This window comes from Haliotis cracherodii, unplaced genomic scaffold (assembly GCF_022045235.1).
Source record: "Haliotis cracherodii isolate W230 unplaced genomic scaffold, xgHalCrac1.p SCAF_9, whole genome shotgun sequence".
Classification (NCBI taxonomy): Eukaryota; Metazoa; Mollusca; class Gastropoda; order Lepetellida; family Haliotidae; genus Haliotis; species Haliotis cracherodii.
Window position 1 is genome coordinate 55,702,788 of NW_027266343.1, and position 26,501 is coordinate 55,729,288.

Below are 26,501 nucleotides of genomic sequence, written 5' to 3' on the forward strand. Positions count from 1 at the left end.
CGGGGTGGGATGTTGTTTGAAGATATCGGTGGATTTGGGATGTTGTTTGAAGAGATTGTTGGGGGTGGGGTGTTGTTTGAAGAGATGGGTGGGGGTGGGATGTTGTTTGAAGAGATGGGAGGGGGTGGGATGTTGTTCGAAGATATGTGTGGATTTGGGATGTTTGAAGAGATGGGTAGGGGTGGGATGTTGTTTGAAGATATGGGTGGATTTGGGATGTTGTTTGAAGAGATTGTTGGGGATGGGATGTTGTTTGAAGAGATGGGTGGGGATGGGATGTTGTTTGAAGAGATGGGTGGGGATGGGATGTTGTTTGAGGAGATGGGTGGGGGTGGGGTGTTGTTTGAAGAGATCGGTTGGTTTAGTATGTTGTTTGAAGAGATGGGTGGGGTTGGATGTTGTTTGAAGAGATGGGTTGGGGGTGTGATGTTGTTTGAAGAGATGGGTGGGGGTGGAATGTTGTTTGAAGAGATTGGTGGGGGTGTGATGTTGTTTGAAGAGATGGGTAGGGGTGGGATGTTGTTTCAAGAGATGGGTGTGGGTGGGATGTTGTTCGAAGATATGGGTGGGGGTGGAATGTTGTTTGAAGAGATGGGTGGGGGTGGAATGTTGTTTGAAGAGATGGGTGGGGGTGGAATGTTGTTTGAAGAGATGGATGGGGATGTGATGTTGTTTGAAGAGATGGGTAGGGGTGTGATGTTGTTTGAAGAGATGGATGGGGGTGGGATGTTGTTTGAAGAGATGGGTAGGGGTGTGATGTTGTTTGAAGAGATTGATGGGGGTGTGATGTTGTTTGAAGAGATGGGTGGGGGTTGGATGTTGTTTGGAGAGATGGGTAGGGGTGTGATGTTGTTTGAAGAGATGGATGGGGGTGTGATGTTGTTTGAAGAGATGGGTGGGGTGTGATGTTGTTTGAAGAGATGGATGGGGGTGTGATGTTGTTTGAAGAGATGGGTGGGGGTGGAATGTTGTTTGAAGAGATGGGTGGGGGTGGAATGTTGTTTGAAGAGATGGGTGGGGGTGGAATGTTGTTTGAAGAGATGGATGGGGATGTGATGTTGTTTGAAGAGATGGGTAGGGGTGTGATGTTGTTTGAAGAGATGGATGGGGGTGGGATGTTGTTTGAAGAGATGGGTAGGGGTGTGATGTTGTTTGAAGAGATGGATGGGGGTGTGATGTTGTTCGAAGATATGGGTAGGGGTGTGATGTTGTTTGAAGAGATGGGCAGGGGGTGGGATGTTGTTTGAGGAGATTGGTGGAGGTGTTGGGGTTTTGTTTGAGGAGATTGATAGGGTTGGAGTGTTTGAAGAGATGGGTGGGGGTAGGTTTGAGGGGTGGAGAGGGTTGTTTGATGTGTTGTTTGTGGATGGGTGGGGTGGTATCTAGGGATGGTGGTTTCATGTGTTGGGTTGGGAATGGTGGGAGTGGATGTGTTGGTAGGGAGGAGCCACAGTGGTTTCATGTGTTTGGAGTGGATGTGTTGGTAGAGGGGTGGTTGAAGGGTGGGGAGAGTGTTTTGATGTCATGAGATGATGATGATGATGATGATGATGATGATGATGATGATGGGTGTTTTGATGTCATATGATGAAGATGCTGATGATGATGGTAGGATGTCAGTTGTGATGGGATTGTAGTGACAGGGCAATGTAAGCATGTGATCAGATCTAATGACCAAATGTTCCAACCAAGGACTAAACATCTGCAAGCTTGATATTGTACCACGCCACACCTTACACACTCAGCCTTCGGGAGTGTACAGGACTCACAAGCTACTTAAGCCATCCAGCTTTACATAGGTCTCTAAAGTATCATTTTCCCATAAATTTTTAATGGCGTCACAAACAGGTGAAGCTGTAGCGGTAACCTTTGAGAGGGGGCAGCTTGCCAACTTCATGCTATAACCTGTAGGATAGGGCAACTTTATGCAGTCACAGCACCCAACACTTCGCTGTTATCTCGGTGCGCATCTTGTAATACAAATAGTCTCAAGTGTGGGACTCTTGCCGCCACCTTCAGAAATGTTAACAAACATCAAAGGACATGTGTTAATTTGTTGTTTCATATCAACCTGTCTTGCTTGAAATTGGGGCGGTCTGGTAGCCCAGTGGTTAAAGCGTTTGCCCGTCACGCTGAAGACCTGTGTTCGATTCCCGACATGGGTACAATGTGTAAAGCCCATTTCTGGTGTCCCCCGCCATGATATTGCTGAAATATTGCTAAAAGCGGCGTAAAACCATACTCACTCACTCACTGGAAATCAAGGTTTGTATTTCATAACTTCCTGCGCTGTTAACAGTCAGACATGCCCAAATGTCAGTTCCCCATGAAAAACAGGTTTACGAGTTGTGGCACAATGACTATATTTCACTAATCCCAACCACCTGTTTTTTTCAGTTTCTTAGGAAGATAGTACATGATGTCAAGTGTTTGTTCCCGAAGCCGATAAGCATTGCTTATTATGAAAGTATTTGTGGGTTGTTGCTTCTGTTAAGGTTATGGAGTTGCCAAGTCATTAATTACTACTATTATGTTCCTGGTGACAGCGTGCAACTATTACATACATTCAGTAGAGGCAAACGTGCCGTTTTGATCTTGTTGGTGAACCGGCACAAGACTTGTGGCATTTGCCGATGTAGTTTCAGTAATTGCATGTTGTAGTAGGTCTTAGCAATGCAATGTCACACTAGAGTGGGGTGGCATTCAGTGACTGACAACGGAACATATTTGTTACGCTCCATTGAACTGTAATCCTGTGTATGGAACATCACACGACCCGCACAAGAATTCATGTCTGCTCCTATGAAGCAGATTCCGGGCAGATTATCAGACATGTATTGGGACCATGCCAGGCAGCCATTGTTTGCAAATCTCCTTTCAACCAGATTTACATGAAGCAAAAACAGAGGTCTTGTACGTCTGCCATGGTCTTTTCATACTTAGTTGTGAATGTGCAAGCCGCTTTGATAAACGCTGGCTGAGGTCCAATGGTATCGCTGTGGTGTTTGGGTAATGTGATCAGGATTAATCAGATTGGTAAGTGGACTTCTTTAGCAGCGCAGCTGACCAGTCTACAGTTGGTGTTGGCTTTGGACCGTCGTGTCCACATTTCCTGAGCCCAGTACACTGCCTTCACTTGACCTGGGAGACCTCTCAATAGGTCTTCAGCAACCCATGCTTGCCGTAAAAAGGTGACTATGCTTGTCGTAAGGGGCAACTAACGGGATCGGGTGGTCAGACTTGCTGACTTGGTTGATGCGTGTCATCATATCCCAATTGCTTAGATCGATGCACATGATGTTAATCACTGGATTGTCTGGTCCAGAATCGATTATTTACAGACCGCTGTCATATAGATGGAATATTGCAGGGTGCTGCATTAAACAACGAATGAAAATATAAAATATGTTCTCGGGAAGAGTCTGTCTTCAGATTTGATGAGGTGCACTAGTGTTCCTGTGGGTTATATCATCTATGTAGAGTTGTGGCCCTTAGTACTACCTGGATACACTGTTCATAGGTTCAAACACTGATTCACCCACATTATGGTCCGTATGCTTTTGCAGTCTCCACCTGTGTTCATAGCTTCACCAAAATGGTGAACGGCAGTACTCAGTACAGATATAGCCCAACAACTTCATTGTCTTGAGCTGTGCAGAGTTGCATCCCTTGAGCACACCAGACACCTATGATCGTAGGTTTGAACCCGGGTTCACCCCGATTATTTTTAAGCTTTGTCAGCACCATACCTGTACTCGTGGGTGTCACCGAAGTAGTAAAAGTCGAAGACCTGATTCACTTCAGGCTTTCCTTCCTCACTCACTCACTCACCCACCCACCCTACCACTCACTCACCCACCTTCCACCCACCTTCCACCCACTCTCACTCACTCACTCACTCACTCACTCACCCACCCACCTTCCACCCACCTTCCACCCACTCTCACTCACTCACTCACTCACTCACTCACTCACTCACTCACTCACTCACTCACCCACCCACCCACTCACTCACTCACTCACTCACTCACTCACTCACTCACCCACCCACCCACTCACTCACCCACCTTCCACCCACCTTCCACCCACTCTCACTCACTCACTCACTCACCCACCCACCTTCCACCCACCTTCCACCCACTCTCACTCACTCACTCACTCACTCACTCACCCACCCACCCACTCACTCACTCACTCACTCACCCACCCACCCACTCACTCACCCACCTTCCACCCACCTTCCACCCACTCTCACTCACTCACTCACTCACTCACCCACCCACCCACTCACTCACTCACTCACTCACTCACCCACCCACCCACTCACTCACTCACTCACTCACCCACCCACCCACTCACTCACCCACCCACTCACTCACTCACTCACTCACCCACTCACTCACTCACTCACTCACTCATTCACCCACTCACTCACTCACTCACCCACCCACTCACTCACTCACCCACCCACCCACCCACCCACCCACTCACTCACTCATTCACCCACCCACTCACTCACTCACTCACCCACCCACTCACTCACTCACTCATTCACCCACTCACCCACTCACCCACCCACCCACTCACTCACTCACTCACTCACTCACTCACTCACTCGACCACCCACCCACCCACTCACTCACTCACTCACCCACCCACCCACTCACTCACCCACCCACTCACTCACTCACCCACTCACTCACTCACTCACCCATTCACCCACTCACTCACTCACTCACTCACTCACTCACTCACTGAACCCATCACAGCATTCATGTAATGAACTTGGACTGACCCCCAATGTGTGCTGTCTGTGATGTACTACAAGTACTACACATCTGACCAGGTGTACTTTTAGCAGTTGTGACAATACATTACAAGATATAGGCACCCTTTACACACGAGGCATGGCTGTTATTCAATATAATAATGTGATGAATACAGTGTTTGAAAGTATTGTAGAACCGACAAGACAGTCGGCCAGGTGACCCGTAAGTGTTGCCTGTCCATCTTCAAAGTTACCGGCCTGCATTCAGGCATCATGAATAGTGAAAATCCGAAAAATAATAAGATTGAATACGAAAGTATGTCACAAGTGGATAATGATGGTTTGGTTTGAACAAATTAGGCCACTTTTTTTCGTAAACGTTTAACCAACACTGAAAAATGTGGCATGCAATGAAATGTACTGTGTACCTCAATACCTGGTAACATGCTTATAAATAACTAGGGTCAGATGGGTAGCCTAGTGGTTAAAGCGTTCGCTCGTCACGCCGAAGATCTGGGTTCGATGGGTACAATGTGTGAAGCCCATTTCTGATGTCTCCAGCCGTGATATTGCTGGAAGGAATATTGCTAAAAGCGGCGTAAAACCAAACTCACTCACTCACTCACTCACTCACTCACTCACTCACTCACTCACTCACTCACTATAAATGACTGTGTTGCATATCATTTTGTATTGATTCGTATCGATTTACAATAGTGGTATTGTGACTTGACATATCATCGAATCATTCCGTCCAATCAAGGCCAATGTATGCATATATTTTGGCATGGAAATACCTTGATGTCCCACATTGTGTGGAATCTGCTTGTCTCCATGGTGATTACATGTTGGTACTGGTCCCGAGCAAATGATGCTTGTCTCCATGGTGATTTCAGGTTAGGATTGGTCCCCAGCAAGTAATGCTTGTCTCCATGGTGATGACATGTTAGGATTGGTCCCCAGCGATCTATGCCAGTCTTAATGGATTGTCACGATATGGCTAAAATATTGCCGATGTGACTATAAACCTTAACTCACTCACTCACTTAATGGATTGAGTGTTCAGGTTCATTGACCTTGTTGAGTGTGTGTCATCATCCTCTGGTGGAGTAGATCGATGCCCATTTAACAATTACTTCATTGTTTAGTCCAGACTATATTTACGTACTGCCAGCCGGCATAAATCTGGACTATTGCTGGAATATTGCTGAGTGAGACGTTACAAACAAGCCTTTGTGTCCCAAACAATTCTGTCACATGTTCTCAAGAATCTTCTGTAACATGTACCCAATAATGTACTGTCACAGTTCTATCTTTTGTAAGTCCAGAATAATAGTTTTTATGTCCAGAACACAGCCTATGAATTGCACTCTCAGCATTAAATTGGCTATCAGACATATTTTATTGGTATTCTGTGGTATAAACAATTCATTCAATACAGATTTCTGTGTGGAATTATCTACACAAAGAAAGAACTATTAACAACAAGACCTGTGAAGGTCCGGGATAGAATAGGTCTTCAGCAACCCATGCTTGCCGTAAAAGGCGACTATGCTTGTCGTAAAAGGCGACTAACAGGATTGGGTGGTCAGGCTCACTGACTTGGTTGATGCATGTCATCGATCCCAATAACGAGGTGACCGCCTCCATGGTCTAATGGTAGAGCGTCCGCCCGGAGAGCGGAAGGTTCGGAGTTCGATCCCTGGCCACCTCATACCAAAAGACGTTACAAGATGGTACTTGTTGTTACCCTGTCTGGCGCTCGGCATTAAGGGGTTAAAGCAAGAACTGGTCGGCTCGGAGTCAGTATACTGTGTCTGTGTGGGGTATTCATGTTAAACTGTGTCATGGTATCTCAGTGGGTTAGCACTTTAAATCGGCATCATTCCGGTCTAGTACAAGCAGCCACACACACACGTACATGCACGTCGCTATATAAGTGCAGTAATCTTTGACGCGACGTTAAACCCCATTTCACCTCACCATCACAATAACGTGTATCGATGTTCGTGATGTCAATCACTGGATTGTCTGGTCCAGACTCGATTATTTACAGACCGCCGTCATATAGCTGGAATATTGCTGAGAGCGGCTGAAAAGAAGACGAAGAAGTCCTTGGCAGTTATTCAGACCAACAAACCAACCAACCAACCAACCAATTAACAAAGAATCTTGTAGACGACAGTGTATGCAGCTTTTGTAATGTGGTCATTGAGGACATCAGCCATGTCTTTTTGGAATGTAATGAAATTAAACAATTTTGGAATGATCTCGAACTTTTGCTCATTAATTATCTTTCACAAAAAATTAATTTGACAAAATATCTTATTTGGTTTGGCTGTAACTACTCTAATACTTAAATCAATCAAATACTTTTATTTGGGAAAATGCATATTTATGTATGTTGAATCAGAAGAACCAAACCAAAAATATATGTACTTTTAAAACTACTTAAAACATATGTTCAATGGATAAATCTTTTGCTATGAAAAGGGTGACAAAAATAACTTTCATAAGTAAACTTTAGGTCACTTTTATTCTCAGCATTTGAATCTTAGCCCTCTGTTGATGCATGCTATGTTTGAATCTGATAGTGTATTGCAACCCTTTTGGTTTAAAAGGGGACAATGTTTGTTCCAAAATTTTTAAAGAGTGTATTGTGTCATTCTCTTCAATCCGAAATATATTTTTGATGGAATACTGTATTACTCTCAAACTCTTGGAACAATTAAAAAATATAAAAAATCATATTAGGAGTAATATTTAATCAGCTCTAAGTTTTTTATCGACCGTAAAGAAATGTGTAACCTACATAAAACATCTAGAAAAATAGCTTTAGCAATGGCTACGAAATTGATTGCCATCCTGCATATTATGATTATCTGTGTGCATTTCGATATCCTTGAAAAGATTTACAGTGTGCACATTATATCCCATGCTGGGACCGGTGCCAGTGAATGACTCACTGTTTATTGACATACTGGTACTGGCTATTTGCATCAATATATCTTCTTGATAGTCCCCGTGTTTGCAATCCCTTGCTCTCGGAGCAGGGCCTTTGTTCTGTTCAAGGTGTCATTTGTCAGGTGTGTTTGCTGTTGTGAATATTGATAATGTTGATCACACTGCTGAGTATTTGTGAAAGCTTATGTTTGATGTGTGCCTCTCCAAGTGTTTTCATTGGTTTCTGTCTGTGGTTTGTTTTCTTCATAATTGATTGGTTTTGTTGTGGACAAAGTCGTGTTGTGAAATATACCTGTGACAGCCCGTCAGGAAGAATGTACCCATGACTGACTCTTTCATGGTGTTTTATTGTTATTCTTTGCCTGTTTTTGGGGCCCATTCTTGAAGTGGCCCCACCCAATTGAGGCCAATAGTTCATGCAGGTGATAAATCATGTATACCCTACAGACATTTTTGCTGTATTTATGATGAGTCAACGGGAATAATTCCTTTGTTAGTTGTTTACATTTGTGTGAGAGGCAGTGAGTTGTCAAGTGGTTAAAGCTTTTGTTTGGAGTTCTCAAAAAAAGGTTTGTTTTGAAGCTCTGATGGGCCTATTATGCTGTCATCAGCTACTGGCTGTGGTCACTCACTCACTCACTCACTCACTCACTTTAAGAAAGCCTAATTGTCATGTGAATGGAATGTAAATTTTGTTGTTTTGTAATTTATTGCTAAGCCTTTGATAGAAATGATTGTTTGAATAATTGCAGTTACTTTGACAAAACAAACAATATAATGGTGAACAAATAGCGGAGGCGAAAGATGGGCTGGCCGGCCACCATCTTGTTGTCTGCATGTTTTCGATGTCTGATAGTGCTGATGGAGTACAAGGAATGAGGCTGTTGATAGCTCAACACTGCCCAGTCGTTAGCATGACAGGACTCAACCAATATAGTCATTACATGGAAAATGCTTGGAAGGGAACATCTCAAAAGTCATTTACAGCATTTTGGACATCAAGTCAGCAGTCAGTGTACTTTAATGGTTTAAAGATTTTTTTGATTTACTTTATAATTTACTGCCCTTTATTCATTGACTCATGACCCGTAAAGATCTATGCTTGTTGTAAGAGGCGACTAACGGGATCGGGTGGTCAGGCTCGCTGACTTGGTTGATGCTTGTTGTATCCCAATTGCATGGATTGATGCTCATGGTGTCAATCACTGGATTGACTTAGTTATTTACAGACTGTTGTCATATGGCTGAAATATTGCTGAGTGTGACGTTAAACAACAAACAAACAAATCATTGAGTCAAAATCTGTGAAGTTTCGCCTTGATTATTATCCTTGGTTCATACAAATCAAACACTTCTGTATATCACCAGACCTCCATGAAATGTATTAATTTGGATTTCCTCTACTATTCCACCCAGATATGAATGAATACTGTTCAAGGCAGCATTGTATCTCTAAATAATAGAAAACTTGGAACACACCTACTCCAAACATCTATCTGATTTTGAGATGTCCCCTGGGGTGTGTGAGGCACCATTGTAGAGAATCAGCGTGTTCTGTCTCCCAGTCCCTGAACCATCTGATATTGACTTCCGCCTAGCCCTGTCTGTAATGCAAAAGTCCTAAATTATGCAAGGCTAGATTTTTCTTAGGTTCTGAACTTTTTCACTGGAGCTCCTTTTCATTTTACATAGAGTTATTTTTTTCCATCAAAATCATATATTTTCAGTCTAACAGGCTTCCGTCCACTTATCTTGTCACGACTGGGTGTCAGTAGCCTTGCTTCAAGGCTGAAATGAATAAGTCCATGGGTGTAGAGTAATTCTAACTTTATAGTAGGCTAGTCTGGATAGTACAAATCTACTGACTCCAGATATTATGCCTGAGAGACTGATGCAAGTCTAGGGCACCAGCAGCTCACTCGATGCTTAACGCTTGTCAGTGGGATTATGCCGAGTACAGATAGGTCAGGAGGTGTTTGATCTGACCATGATGTTATTACGTCTTGCACAGTTACCCTGTACTTGGATGCAGGGTGTCGTGGACGGCCTCACAGTATGATTGGCCACTGATTAGTAAGGGCTGTAGATGATTTGATACTGATTGGATTAGTGAAGGTGATATATTTCGTGTTACATCTGAAGTGCTGCACGTGATGAGTATATCCAAACAGTTGTTCTTGATAGTATGTATCGTAGACTGGTTTTGTCTTTCATGATGGCCCCTTAGCAGAAAGTCAAGATGTCAAGACTTTCATACAATTTCAAAGAAAGTAATTATTCTGGCCACAGGTATTAACACTAGGGCTGGGACAAGTCCAAATTTACTGAGGCATGGTATCTCAGTGAGCTACCACTATAAATCAGCATCAGTCCGGATTAGTACAAGCAGCCACACAAACGCACACACGTACATGCACGTTGCTATATAAGTGCAATAATCTTGGTCGCGACGTTAATCCCCATTTCATCTCACCTCACCAAGGCAATGATGCCGCATTGCATAATATGTCTTGATCAGTGTAAGATGTATTTTGAAAGTAATAATTTTCAAGATGTTGATGTGTTACTTGAAGAAGGGAGTTCAACGATATATCAAACTATTGAACTATCACAATTGATAGATCACAATCGATAGTTTCAATATTGATAAATAAAACATATTATGTAAATTACAAACCTGCCTGTGTGGTTAGTTCGCAAGGATTACGACAACTTCAGATTAGAGTTACTTGAACTTACTTTCTTTGGTTTGAGTAGCGACAGGAAAATTTACCATGTTTGAGATTGTCAGCATTACTTTGAACTTGGTTTACTACTATTGCAGTCCTATTGCAAAAGTAAGGGCTACTCTTGCAATATAATCGCAGTAGTGAAAATAGCCCAACTGCTCACCCCTAATCGAAAAGGTCTGTTCAGGGTGTGTCATTGGAGAAATTCATTTGACTCAATCATATAACATCGCTCACTCCAACTGAACCCACTACCTAACAAATGTCATGAAAAATGTGATTGCAATTCCATGTTAACTTGTCTATCAATGGACTTTATGTATTTTTGTGTATTTCAGAGTCCATCAAACACGTGCACTTGGCCCGACCAACCTCCCACGGTCCAGCATGGAGCTTTCTCTCTCTCGCCTGGGGTCTGAGTTTCAAGCTCAATGATCCGATGTGGTGGCAGCCACTTTCTGATTGGTCAAGGAGTGACCACGCAACCACACCTCCATGGCCCGGTATTGAGCCCCTTCGCACCCTGGTTTTATGCCTTCCAGGCCTCGCTCTTATCTCAGACGATGCTAGCGCTGATAACGGAGAAGCTTCAGAACCAATCTCTTGATGATGCAGCAGCCGCGGCAGCCGCTGTTTCAGCCAATCAGGCAGCTAGACACTTGAAAATACCAGTAAGTTAGATATATGCTACTCAAGTTAAGGAACACCTGATTTTAATATGACTCTAAAGGGGAGTGGGGTGGCCTGGTGGTTAAAGTGTTCGCACGTCACGCCAAAGACCTGGGTTTGGTTTTGACATGGGTACAATGTGTGAAGCCCATTTCTGGAGTCTGCTGATGTGATATTGCTGGAATATTGCTAAAAGTGGTGTAAAAGAATACTCACTCACTCAATTCATATGACTAGTTAATCTGTCATGGCTGGTGAGTATTAAAAGCATTAAAAGCGATAAAAGCATTTTTATTCTGCTAGTCCTTATAATAATAGCACATATCAAATCCCTTTTGAATGGCAAATTTCTACTGGTCCTTAACTGTTGGATGATGAGGCAAGGACTAAAAGACCAGTGCCAGTTTCTATCACTGTTTAACTAATGCAACACACAACCTTCCAACTGTGGCTGTTCTTTAACGTGTTAAAAAATATATACTACTCAAAAGAAGTTAAGGATCACCCGATGACAGATTAACATTACCAATATGAAAGAATCGGGTGATTCTTAACTTCTTTTGAGTAGTATATATTGGTATTTGGACTGTTGTTGATTGAAGTATTCAGGGGGATTTGGCTGATCCAGGGGTCTACAAATCGTGGTGCAGTGTTGCACCAGGATCTGCTGATTGTAGGTTTGAAACCCCAGATTTTCCTGTCTGTCCACACCAAAATGTCACCCCTGGTCTTTCTTGACTGACATGCTGGTGTTATCAGTGAAATACTGTTTTTATCCACCTCACTCAGTCATGTTTACACCTGTGAAGATCCGGGGTAGAATAGGTCTTCAGCAACCCATGCTTGCTGTAAAAGGCGACTGTGCTTGTTGTGAGAGGAGGCTAATGGTTAGGGATGGTAAGACTCGCTGACATGGTTGATGCATGTCATGGTATCCCAATTGCGTGGATCGACGCTTATGATGTCAGTTACTGGATTGTCTGGTCCAGACTCGATTATTTACAGACCGCCGTCATATAGCTGGAATATTGCTGAGTGTGACGTTAAACAACAAACAAGTAAACAAACATTCATGTTCACCTGAGTTAGCAAACTGAACTAAGTTGCAAAGCCTGATTTGATAGCCTACGACTTGTGAAGTCAATTAACAACTGTAAATCATGAACTAAATGCATCGCCAAATGAATGCGAGTGTTGACCCTTGACTTAAAGTGCATCTTGAAATTAATGAGGTTAGCCCTACCTTTGATCTTTAAAAACAGATCAGCAAACAATAACACCAACACTGTAGACATTGATCGCCCTGAATAGCTCCCCTATTGCTGATCCGACATTAAGCAATAATCACTCTCTCTGTAGACATTGAATTCCATGATATTGTATAGGGTTGTAGCACTTCTGCACTGAACCGACATGACAGTATACTTCAATGTGTCCCGATAATGATGTCGATCTATGATGTGAGCAAGGACACTCATATTTTTTGCGTAAATTTCATGCTCGTGTAGCCTCTATGAAAGTCCTGTGATGGGATTCAAACCATAGACCTTCCATCTTGACCAAGGAGGTTAACAAGGTCAAGGTCATCTGTCATCTGTAGGATGACTCCATGCCCTGTTATGCTCGCAATAATTTCATAATTTGCAATATGTATCACAAGATAATCATAAGTAACGCTCTGTTTCCAATATGTAATCAATATTTTGTTGTTGAGTGAACGGGCTTCCAATGTTTGTGAATAGACATTGAATCATTGGATCATTAATCTACTTGCTTATCTCACGTGGAAACCATTACATGTTTATGTCCAATGTTTTGAGGGCGAGAAAACCTTTTGTCTCATTCATGCAAGAAAGACCGCCTCCGTGGTCTAGTGGTAGAGCGTCCGCCCCGAGAGCGGAAGGACTTGATCCCCGGCCGCGTCATACCTAAAGACGTTAAAAGATGGTACTTGTTGTTACCCTGTCTGGTGCTTGGCATTAAGGGACTAAAACAGGAACTGGTCGGCTCGGAGTCAGTATACTGTGTTTGAGTGGGGTATTCATGTTAAACTGTGGCATAGTATCTCAGTGAGCTAGCACTAAAAATCGGCATCAGTCCGGACTAGTACAAGCAGCCACACAAACACACACACACACACACGTACATGCCTCACCTCATGCAAGAAACTTAATGCCTTAACAAAAATTAAGTGGCAATATCTCTTAGAAAACGATGGATTGCCCCAAACACTCAACATTGAAAGCATTTTCTTTTTGCTCAACTAACCTAAAATATTTACTATTTAACTGAAACAAATTTGTTGGACAGGATATGCTAATTTGTCAGAAGACAATGTCTGAGGATCAATTGTTTATATTTCTTTAGCTTAACAATTTGCAAATTGGAAGTATTTAATATTTAATTATGGGTGTTATTCCTAAGTGTCTTTCCTGACCATGAATGGAGAATAGTGTTTGATCTGTAATGACCAGGGCTCCTTTGTGTGTGGGCATGCTGCTGTACTACATGCTTAATCGCTGTGGGATACAAGAATTGACCAGTGGTCAGCTGGCGACTGCCTTCCCATGTGTTTAACATCAATAACAGGTAGTTTCCACTTCCCGGATATGTTTGTCCAGCCAATCCCAATGTGTACATGGTGTTGACCAGGTCCTGAGAATGACCAGGGGTTTGTGGGAAGTGTCACCCCAGAGGTTGGAGGGACCAGATGGCCCAGGTCACGACCTAGGTTTGAACCCAGACCATGATGGCACTACGTCTGTCAAAGTCAGAGGACAGGGTGGATGTTGTTCAGAAACCCATGTTGATACAGCCCTAGCAGTAAATTTGCGTAACTTAATGCATGTCATTTCCAATATAGCACCACATTGGTGGGGTATGCTTGTGTCTACCATGTATGTGGGGTCATTATTCCTGTCTCTGCCACTTTGGGATAATATGGACTATACTATGCCAGTCATATGGTCCATACTGTGGCAGGTATATGGACCATACTATGCTAGCCATGTGGATCCTACTGTGCCAGGTATATGGACCATACTATGCCAAGTATATGGACCATGCTGTGGCAGGTATATGGACCATACTATGCCATGTATATGGACCATTCAGTGTCGGGTATATGGACCATACTATGCCATGTATATGGACCATACAGTGGCAGGTATATGGACCATACTATGCCATGTATATGGACCGTACTATGCCAGGTATATGGACCGTAATATGCCAGGTTTATGGACCTACTCAACCATGTATATGGGTCGTATTATGCCATGTATATAGACCGTACTATGCCAGGTATATGGGCCATAATGTGCCAGATATATGGACCCTACCGTGGCAGGTGTATTGACCCTACTCTGCCAGGTATATGGACCTACTATGCCAGGTATGTGGACCCTGTTTGGACCCTTCTATCCCTGTAACCACCGAGTACAGCACGTCGTCGTGAGAGCTCCAGCAGGAGATGTGACAGGCGTGCAGGAGATATCATTGATTGCTGGCTCTGTCCCATTACATGTGATCAATCATGCAGACCCACACAATACCTCCCCTTACCACTTCTCAAACAAAAGAGATTTGTGTCATGTAAATTGCAGGTTTTCTGTTGAAACTGTATTCAGTATTTGACCTACTTCGTGATGCACAATACCCAGAAGACATGCTTGTGTTATTGTTAGTACAGAACGTCTATTCCTATAGCTGGATCAGTTTTATGTTACCTGCCCGGGGACTAATCCCCTTTCATATGAGTATCTGCTTTACGTCGCTGAATAAAGATGAAATGTTTGATATCAGAGATGTATTGATATTTTACAAGAAATATTTGATGGAAAAGTAAGTAGTTTTGTGTCATAGATCAGGCATGATTTTTTGAAATTTTGAATTATTAGAGGGTGATGGGTAGTTTTGGAAATAGAATTTTAGTGTTAAATTTTTATGAGCTGTTTTCTATACTCCTTTTATAGAGATAACACCTGCCACTCTTCCAGCCCTGTATCAGCACCTGTGGGTGATACACCTTGTATCTTCTCAACCACAGGTGATAACCTTTGTATCACATGGCCAGGCCATATCGGATTAGATATAAACCTCTACTGTTCATGGTTATAGTGTATTGATAGTCACTGAAGGGCAGGGCGATCTAATGTTTGTAAAACTGCCTTTCTTGACACAGTGGGTTTGTAGTTGTAGGAGATAACTTGAGTAGGTTGGCACATAGCACTACGTAATCAATTCTTGGCTTTATCAGAGGTGACCCTGTTGGTACAGATTCCACGTATTTGTAAATTGGGACGTTTGTTTATGTGGCAGATTAGGTCCAGATTAAGTGTAAGGTCCAGACAAGGTATTGTACATGCAAGTCTCAAGAGTTATCTGTTCTTGAATTCCTCATTTCACACCAGGTATGAGCTAAAAATAAATGGTTTGTTTGCCCATTCTGCATTGCAACCAACCCATAAAAAAACCACCTGACTCTATTAATTTGGAACTTGTTCTTGACCAAATTTTTTTCGTTAAACTGTGATTAACATTTAAAGAAAATGGAAAATAAATACAAAAAACATGTCTTTGATCATATTTTCTTGAACATTTTGATATTGGTATATCATCTGTCAGTCCTGTGATGGTTGAACAGCAGATGAAAAACAGTTTGGGTAGGTTGCAAAACAAATGCCAAATAGTTGGGGCAGTTGTTTTTGCTACATCAGCTGATGAAAAATGCTGCACCTACTCACACACACAATTAATGACCAGTTGCTTAGTGGGGTCTTGAGTATATACACAACAATGTCCTTTGTGTTATATTGACATCCATCAATCATTGTCAATCTCTGAGATTTCGTGGATAGGTTAAATTGCTCAGTAATATTGTGGCTAATGCTGGCAATGTGTTTCCTGAAATTATGATGAATGATTTGTTAACAAGTAGAGATACATATTTTAGATTGTTTTGCAGGCTCAATAGCTTCCCCAGTATTTACCATATATATACTTCACAAAAGAACTTAAAGAACACTTACCATATTCAACGTAATAAGCACCCAGGCCGCTCTCTCAAAATTAGAAATAGGGGGCTCTTATTAGAATATTACACCGTTGAAAGATAAATTTCGTGGTTTATGCTGACAGTCTGAACTGTTTATATACGACAGATGCATTTCTCCAGAATATAAATGCCCATACTTAAAGGTGCATATAACACAGGAGTGCGTATTATACACGAATAAATAAGTCTTGTGTACATTGATCAATCAGAAGGGCTGCTAATTGGGATTGTTCACTTGCCAATATATTAGCAAATATCGCCGTGGGCACTTATTAGAGCGGGGCGCTTATTACGTCGAATACGGTAATTCTTTTATATGATTAGAGTTAACACATCATGGCCATGACATAATAACTTCAGTCCTGAAAAATTGGGTGCTCTAACAAGTAGTATTTCAGCAGTAATAATTATACCAAATAATAAGCATTTTTTGAAATATTTATTTTTGGAATAACTGCATTGTGAGGGCAGCTATTCTTATGATTGTGGGTTCGAATCCTGGTTCGCCCCGAATATGTTTCTAGGTTTGTCAGCATCATACCCATGCTCTAGGGTTTCACCAAAGTAGTTAACGTCTGAGACCTGCATCACTTCAGGCTTTCCTCCCATATTTAGTTGACATGCCATGATATATCTGGAATACAGTTCAGAGCAGCGTTAAACTCACTCACTCATGAAAACTAAACACCTGTGTATCACTTGTTTAGTATATGCTGATCTTGTGAAATAATGTTATTACTGCAGGCGATATGTTTATTGGAATGCATGTGAAAGTATCATAGTCAAATATTAAATTGTTCTCTTGTCTGTTTCCTACTCAACAAACAGTGGCCAGACAGTGAATAAAACAGTTCTCTGTGTTCTGGGGGCGGTCTGGTAGCTTCGTGGTTAAAGCGTTCTCTCGTCACGCCGAAGACCCGGGTTCGATTCCTGACATGGGTACAATGTGTGAAGCCCATTTCTGGTGTCCCCCGCCGTGATATTGCTGGAATATTGCTAAAAGCAGCGTAAAACCATACTCACTCACTCACTCACTCTGTTCTGGAGAGTATAAAGTTGCTCTTTACAGGGATGGGCAGGGAGTGTTGGCGTGGGTGTCGTATGGAACGTCATGTGTATTTGGGTGTTGGACAGGTGGCAGGGGTATGCTCTAGGGCTGGCTAAAAAGATGGATAATCTGAATTATCATCGCTGTGAAGAAATATTAACAAAAATCGATATGAAATTGTTGTCATCAATAATAATTTTAGATTTACCGAAACAGACTTGTTATTGTTAATAATGTCAGTTGTCGAAGACAGTTGTTTTTGTTACATCTCAAATGTACACACTGCTCACCAGTGGCATAAAATGAGTTGGTTTCTGTCAGGACTTTCTTGGGGCGGTTGGGTAGCCTAGTGGTTAAAGCATTTACTCGTCACGCCAAAGAACGGGTTCGATTCCCGACATGGGTACAATATGTGAAGCGCATTTCTGGTGTACCCCGCCGTGATATTGCTGGAATATTGCTAAAAGTGGCGTAAAACCATACTCACTCACTCACTCGGGACTTTCTTGCATATTTGCTTAAAGTTACTTCTCGGGTATTATCGATAATTGATCGATGTTTATTTAGCAATTTTCGATCTCAGTTGTTTCTATCGATAGCCAGCCCTAGTATGCTCTACAGTACATTAAATTCTCTTTGGAAGTTTTGTCTTGAGGAAAGCTTGTATGGGAAGTTGTGTCTAAAGGAAGCCTTTGATGGAATTAAGCCTTGCTTACCCACCTCAGAATCTATACTACTCAAAGAAGTATAGAATGCCCAATGTTTTCATATGACTATAGTTAATCTGTCCTGGCTGGCGGTATTGCAACAAAGCCTTCCAGTTGGGGGGTTCCTTAAGTTGTTTTGAGTAGAATATGTTGAAATAACATTTCAAATCTACCTGTTTTTCTGCATTTTTGGCAGTCTCCCAGACAAAAATAAAAGATTAATAGAGGCATGTGAACAAATTGTTTTCCCTATGGTGAATGAGGTATCTCGCTCAGCATGCTACACAGGGAATATGTCTGCTAATTACAGGTATAATTAGCTGGCCATCTGTCACGCTCGTGCATGACGGTGAGTGATCTGAGTGCTGCAGAGGGCCATGTCTGGAACTAAATGCCTTTCATGCAGCGTTGGTTATGCATGCACAACAGGTTGTTGTGTGCTGGTTGTGGGACAACTAATTACCCAATGAAACGTTTGTTCATTTCAACTTGAACAGTTCACTTCTGGTCACTGATGTTGGGAGGCCCTACTGAATTTGCTTGTTTCATGGATTCTGTTTGTTAACTCAGCATTTGCTGTGGACCACATCTTTGACAAAACATGACTATTTTCATGACTGTTTCATGGATTCTGTTAGTTCACATACTACTCAGCATTTGCTGTGGTCCACATCTTTGACCAATTATGACTATTTTCATGACTGTTTCATGGATTCTGTTAGTTCACATACTACTCAGCATTTGCTAAGGTCCACACCAAAGATGACTATTTTGGTCCTTAGCAAGTGTTGAGCAGTATATGTCAGAATGCTGAGGGGAGACAAGTTACAAGTACAGACAGTGAACAATAAAGTTCAATATATTTTGTTTCAAAGGACAATAGATCATGAGGCTGTTACTTTTTCCTAAAAACTGATCTCTAATTAATTAGAAAATAGCTATAAAGAAAGTACTAATTATCTGTCCTGATCGAAGATGTTTTGTGAGTCACAGCGCACTGGTACAAGATCAGATCATTGGTCGTGTAGAGGAGTTGGATTGGTGAGCGTGGTTATAGTTTATAGTGGCCCACAGTGAAGCGCATCTCAAAACAGGCAAGTAACTTTTGTGAAATATGCCTCTGTCCACAAGCAGTGAATGGGTACCCGGCAGGAAATGATGGTAATGTGACTGTTACCTTATAGCGCCTCACAGACAGCATAGTTGTAGACATATGTTCGTAGCGGCTATTTTTAGACTGACAAAAACGCAGGGATGGGGGTGGGCGTCATTAGACAAGTAGTAAGTAATTTAATTTAGCAAGTGTATCGCCTTGTATCAATACAGAACAAAACGTATCGTGTTTTGTATCATCGCATGAAAACTCATGATGTACTGATGCATCGTTTCATTCCTAGTTACAGGTTGATTGCGTGTCATCATTTCCCAGTCGTTGAAATGATGGTCATGCTGTCAGTCACTGGATTGTCTGATCCAGACTCCATTATTTCTGCCACAGCTGTAATATTGCTGAGTGGGGCGTTAAACAACAAAGAAACAAATCATGCTATCAACTGGTTTGACTAGATTTACAATCCAGATTGATATGGCGGTAATTTTGATAATGACAAATATTGATGAATATATGTGGAGTATGTGTGTATTCCTGATAAATATTCCATGAATACAGCAGACATTCCAGCATACCACTGTCATTATTTGTCTTGTCCAACATTGTTGTTTGTGAAGATGTGTGTGTAGTTTCATTTCATTTAAACGCTCATGAGTTGTTGTTTTTAGGGGGGGGGGGAAATATCACAGTACAGGCAGTGAATGAACTTGTTGCCCAAGTTGACAGGCCAGGAGGGCTTGTTACAAACTATGTTGCAAGCTCTTATCCTATTTTACCGACTTACTTTATGACTACAGCCTACATACTTTCAGTTAACTTACATTTGTTCTGTGTGTTTCAGAACATTACGCTAAACAGCGGCAAAAACTGCTAGGCTGCTTGGTACTATACATATTTCTGAACCCGTGAAGATCCGGGGTAGAATAGGTCTTCAACAACCCATGCTTGCCGTAAAAAGCGACTATGCTTGTTGTAAGAAACGACTAACGGGATCGGGTGGTCAGGCTTGCTGACTTGGTTGATGCATGTCAGCGATCCCAATTGTGTGGGTCGATGTTCATGATGTCAATGACTGGATTGTCTGGTCCAGACTCGATTATTTACACACTGCTGTCATATAGGTGGAATATTGCTGAGTGTGGCGTGAAACAACAAACAAACAAATAAACAAACTTTTTTCTGACGTTTATGGTGGTTCTCCGACTTTCACACACATTGCTAATAACACATGTGCATATCAGTCATAATCAGTGTACAGCAAGGAGTCAGTTTAGTACTTTATGTGGGTTTCTGATAAACTACGAAATGAAAACGAAATGACAACAGACCTTTGACATTAAACGATGATGACTTGAGGCAGTTATACGGAAATGTTACTGGCCCAGTGTAAAAGTCACTTGCATTTGGCTAGTGGGCAGGCAGTTATTTCATCCCTGAGTACAGGCATTAATATTTTATGTATGTGATATTCATAAATATATATCACACACTATAGTTTAGTGCACACTATAATATTAGTGTTAGAAATAGGCACTAGTCCTGTAACCCTTTCCAAACTGCCCAATAATTAAGGTATCATAAGGACTAGTAGAAATTTGCCCCATTTAAAGGTTTTGCTTTATTTAATACTAATAAGGACTAGTGGACTAAAAATGTTAATTTCTGCCTCTGTATTGATTATATATGGGCCATGTCCTTGTTCAATGTGTATGTCTTGGAAGTGCATTGGTCTTTCCCAATATCATGTAATTGTGTTATTTTAAGCCTGTGAATCATGTCACTCCCCCCCTCAGTGATGTCAGTGTTACCTTGTGTGGCATTCCCCCATCAGTGATGTCAGTGTTACCTGGTGTGGCACTCCCCCATCAGTCGGTGTTACCTGGTGTGGCACTCCCCCGCCAGTGATGTCAGTGTTACCTGGTGTGGCACTCTCCCATCAGTCAGTGTTACCTGGTGTGGCACTCCCCCGCCAGTGATGTCAGTGTTACGTGGTGTGGCACTCCCCCGCCAGTGATGTCAGTGTTACCTGGTGTGGCACTCCCCCGCCAGTGATGTCAGTGTTACCTGGTGTGGCACTCCATCAGTGATGTATCTGTGATAGTAATGTCGTTGTTTGTTTGCAGATATCAAGAGAGGAAGCCATTAACCTTTCACCTACCTCACCAGCCAGTCTTGCAGTTAAAGGTAATCGTTTGGACGATGGTGGAGGGGGACAGGGGAGGAGCGGGACAGGGGATGGAGGAGGGGGCAGGGGTTTGGGGAGGGGGTGGAGGGGACAGGGGGTGGAAGAGGGGACAGGGGGTGGAGGAGGGGGCAGGGGTTTGGGGAGGGGGTGGAGGGGACAGGGGGTGGAAGAGGGGACAGGGGGTGGAGGAGGGGACAGGGGTTTGGGGAGGGGGTGGAGGGGACAGGGGGTGGAAGAGGGGACAGGGGGTGGAGGAGGGGACAGGGATGGGAAAGGGGATGGAAGAGGGGACAGGGGGTGGAGGAGGGGACAGGGGTGGGGGAGGGGATGGAGGAGGGGGCAGGGGTGGGGAAGGGGATAGAGGGCACAGGGGGTAGTAGAGGGGGTTGGGGGACAGGATGGGGGTGTAGGAGGGTGTAGGGGACAGGGGTGGGGGAGGGGATAGAGGATGGGGGAGGGGATGAAGGAGGGGACAGGGGATGGAGGAGGGGTGGGGAGGGGACAGGGGTGGGGGAGGGGATGGAGGAGGGGACAGGTGTGGGGAAGGGGATAGAGGGGACAGGGGGTAGTAGAGGGGGTTGGGGGACAGGATGGGGGTGGAGGAGGGTGTAGGGGAGGAACAGGGTTGGGGGAGAAGACGAGGTGGAGGGGGAGTGGGTTGTGGAGGCAGGACGGGGGTTGGGAGAGGGGGACAGGGTTGTGGAGAAGGGATGTGGGGTTGGAGAAGGGGATGGTTTGGAGGCGGCAGACGGGGGCTAGGAGAGGGGGCTGTGGGGGTGGAGGAGGCAGGACAGGGGATTGGGCGACAAGTTGACTGTCAGTGTGATCCTATACAAAGAGTGCGACATGCCGGTGTCATTATGTTTCAAGTGTGGGAGGCGTTAAGAAAATAAAATTTAAAGTTCAAACGTTCTTCCTGTTGATGTTTCAGAAGTAAAGATGATATTGCTGGAAAAGTGTTTCTCCAATACACAGCATAAACAAACGTCTTCTGGGAAAATGAAAGTGTAGCTGAAAGTGCACCTAACGACTCGAGTGCCAAGTTTCTTTGGATTTGATCATTTAGAATTACAAGCAAACTTGTTTGGCAGTGAAGCAATCTTTTTTGCAAAGTGTAATGTCTTTTGTCAGATGTGGAATTTGCCAAATGATTTTAAAAATTGCTTTTGTAGGGAAGAATGTATGGGCATTGCCTGTCCCCCCCTCACAGATGCCACCGCCCTCTGCAGGAGGGAAGGGGAAGGGAGACAACTCTGGCAGCAGACATGGCAAAAGTTGTGATAAGCACTCGTCTGTGGTAACATGTCGCCACAAGAACCCGCTACACAAATGTATTCTCTGTGATACGAACTCCGGCATCGCACCACCGAAGAAAAAACACTGCCGATCTCTCTCAGTGCCGGTTGACTCCATGACATCATCTCCATGGCAACCAGATGGAACCAAACTTTGGCGACCAATAGCTGTGATTCCGTTGACAAACAATAATGTAGATCAGCAGAACAGGAACATAACGTCCCGTGTTCCTGAGTTCAAGGCCACATGTAGAAATGTGACAAACTTTACCCGGTTTGTGTCGTCACCATTGAGTATGGACAGTGGTCATTTCACGACATCAGACTTTCAGACTCCGCCTGGTTCGCCTGTACCAAGGCCAGCATCTGCTCTTAGTGATTTTTCCCAGAGTTCATTTGGAGCACCGTGGCTCGAACACAGCCCATTACGGAATAACAGATTTGAAATTCTCCAGAACCGAAGTCTTTCTTATGAGGAACAGATATCACTTGGAGCTGGATCTACGCCGTGTATGTCCGAACATCTAGGCTCAAACCCGTCCTCGCCGTACCGACACAAAATACCAAGGTGTCGCTCTCAGCCGTGTGTTCTCCATGATAGACGTTACGCCAAGAAACGACGACGTGAAGATTGCAGACCAACCCTTAATTTTCAAAAAATGACTGAGGTTAGTAGTTATATTCGGAATCTGCTTGTTTTTATTTTCCTGGATATTCTTTAATTAATAATTATTTCCTCTACCTGCATCTATTCTAGATATTTGTGTTACAAATGTAAAGATTTAACGGGTAGGTCAGGGGAATGTGAACTAAGTAGAGACAATTTGTGGATAACAACTTCTTTATTTACTGTGAAGGCGACGTTTCGGTATATATCCTTACACCGTTGTCAAACAAATCTGTTGATGGTGTTGATTGCCACATCTCCATGTTGATGATGGATGAATTGTGTGACAGGTATTACTCAAAAGTTGACGGATTACAAAGTAGACACAATTTATGGAGAACAACTTCTTTATTTCCTGTGGAGGCGATGTTTCGGTAAAGATCCTTACAACCCACTTCTTTCAGTGACCGAATTAACTGCCTGCCCACCTGCCCGTGGCTAGTAACTTTTCTGTCGGGCTGCATGAAATTTTACTCCGCCTGCCCGACTGTCTGGCAGATAATTTTTGAGACTACTTATATTTTCAGTTTTATTATGACCAAACATATGCAAAAAGAAGGTCTTCAAGAAGGGGAGCATGATTGGTACCCATGGGGATGCCTACTTCTTGTCTAAATATCCTACCCTCAAATTGTACATGGTCAGGGTTAGAATTTAATTTTTTTAGGCACAAGCAAATTTTTGCTTGTGGTTTTAAAAGATACAAGCAAAATCAGAAATCAACAAGCAATTATTTTTTCTCAACTCAAAACTTCAAAATATATATCACAAGATTGCATGATCATGATTTATGCTGCATATAAATAATGACTGATTATGCATGTTATGACATTCAGATAACAAAGTGATTAAATTACACTCATAAAACATTTATCAAAGAAAATATCTGCATGTTTGTAAAACATTTTTATACACCATTTCAAGTTCCAATCCTATTGTTTATAAAATATGTTATGTTTATCACATTATTTAGATAATGCATTTACAACTTAATTATGTTCATTGTAAATAAAGAAAATGTAAGCTAACACATTCATAACGTCCAGATTAAGGACCAAGGAAGATTTCATAAAAAACGCAATTGGAAAAATATTTTAAAATGAATTGTAAATAGATTTGGTATATATGCCATCACCCATTTCCTGATAACAGTGGCTGTTCGTTCAGTAACATGAACAGATACCTCCGTTTTCGAATAACACGGTCGTCGAAGACTGCCATGTGACACATCGCTAGAAAGCTTCGATAAAATTGGTTTCTAATGACTCTGTCTTTGCCAAAATCTGCTACAAGGTTCGTGACTGGTCAAATCTGAGCACGTGACCTAAGCCGGCCAATCAAATTACATCTATGGTCTGATAAATTTCAGAATTTGACGAAAGACTTTTGTTAAATCGTGTTATTCTGAACGTTTTAAGCAGGAAATTGCGATCTATATTAAAAATATGGAACTTCATAGATGTATTGTGCCAGGTTAAGAGCTGTGACAAAGATTTTTCATGCTTATATTTTTGCATTAAACATCGTCTCCGAACCGAGGAAATTGAGATGACGAAAGCCGAGATGTCATTTGACTTACATTACACGCGATCGCACGAAAAGATGGAAATAAGAACTTAAATGTAAGTTTGACAACTTTAAAATTTTATCTATTACTTTGTATAATATATAGCTTGAAACGTCTTTACATTGCTTTGACATGTTCGATGTGGACCCGTTGTGGAAAAGTGTTTTCGAGATTTTATTTTCAATAACATTGCGGGAAATAGTGAATATTTTTTTAATTTATCGATAAGAAATGATAAATTGAAATGGAATACGTATTTCAGACATTGTGAAATGTGATAGATTAAATAAATGAATCATAGGACAGGTAGGTTAATAAAATTATATATTATTTTGACGTGACAACGGCTTCGTCAGTCTGAACCGGCCTACGGGTGTCGTCTGGGATTCGAGGATGGCATGTCATCTTAAGATAAGAAACGACCTTGGGTCAATTGAATAAATTACCGATGACAGTTTTTACGGCATTTGATTGGTGTCCCGAAAATAGACATACGTCATTTCCATAATATTAATCCTCGTGCTATATGTTCATTGGTCAAAAAGAGCTCGGAATAGTCCGCGTTCACAAAAGTTGAAAAGAAGTAAAAGTTTTTCCTGGAAACGCGAATTGGGAGGTAACTCTAAATTGGAGGTAAACAAATCAAGGAAAATCTTCGCGAAATCAAATGTTATCACAGTGTATTTAGAAATTTAGGTATTTCTCAACCAATTGTTGAACGGAAAAAAGCAAGACGCAAAAAAATTTGTCTTTATTTTGAATCATAGACGCAAAATCATAAATTAAGATGCATTTTGCGTCTTAGCGTCCATTAATTTTGAACCCTGCATGGGGTGGTCGGGTAGCCACGTGGTTAAAGCGTTTCCTCGTCATGCTAAAGACCCGGGTTTGATTCCCGACATGGGTACAATGTGTGACATTGCTGGAATATTGCTAAAAGCGGCGGTAAACCATACTCACTCACTCACTCACTCACTCTCTCAAATTGTACATAGATGTTATCAGTGAGGATGTCCAGCTTTTTATATATTGTTTTGTCATTGAGTTTCAGATGGCATTTGCTTTTATTTTTGAATAAGTGTACTTGACCTTTGAAGATAGAGATGATCTATGGTCATAGACTTTAGTGACAGATGCCCGATAAGTTATGAAGTTTGTCTTGGAGGATAGAGATATTCAAAGTTGAAAAAAAAACCTCTCAGCTGGCTCAGTCACTATGGCCAAGGGTATGGATGTTAGCACAACTAAAGACTGACTCAGCTGACTCAGTTAAAAAGAGAAAAAGAAGATTACTCCCATCCCACACTATCTGTCTCACCTGACAAGCTCAAAAAACCTTTGACAAGATTTATTCATATGTAAACCAGAAAAAGATATTTTAAAGGACAAAATATTGCAGGTCCTTTGAAGCATGACAGGTTATATGAAGTATACAGACCCACCAAGAGTGTTGTTGAGTAACACCAGTCACAACTATACAGGTTATCCTTGCATGTAATGTTGGGAGAAATGGCACAAATGTTGTGTAAATGGAAGGTCCATCTGCCTCTGATTATGTTGAGTTGAAAAAACCCAAAACATTTCCCAATTCGGATACAGAACATGTGTCTCTATTTTCCTCCTGAAATAAAAGTTCATGTTGCCACTGAAAACATCTATCTTTTTGTCTACAACCTTTTCCCTTTAGAAAATATTTTCATTGATCCACCGATAAACCCGCTCCTTGTGTCCCCTT

The 26,501-nt window shown here is 42.3% G+C and overlaps 1 protein-coding gene across 2 annotated transcripts in view; it reads left to right on the forward strand.

The window, feature by feature from the left end:
• Positions 1–26,501, forward strand: part of LOC139452193 (protein FAM53A-like) — an 81,646-nt gene that overhangs the window by 37,527 nt on the left and 17,618 nt on the right. For both annotated transcript variants that reach the window (XM_071233565.1, XM_071233566.1), the window contains exons 2-4: positions 10,800–11,132; positions 21,176–21,236; positions 22,410–23,200. In XM_071233565.1, the coding sequence (XP_071089666.1) occupies positions 10,893–11,132; positions 21,176–21,236; positions 22,410–23,200 (1,092 nt within the window). In that variant the 5' untranslated portion in view covers positions 10,800–10,892. The remainder of the gene's footprint in view (positions 1–10,799; positions 11,133–21,175; positions 21,237–22,409; positions 23,201–26,501) is intronic.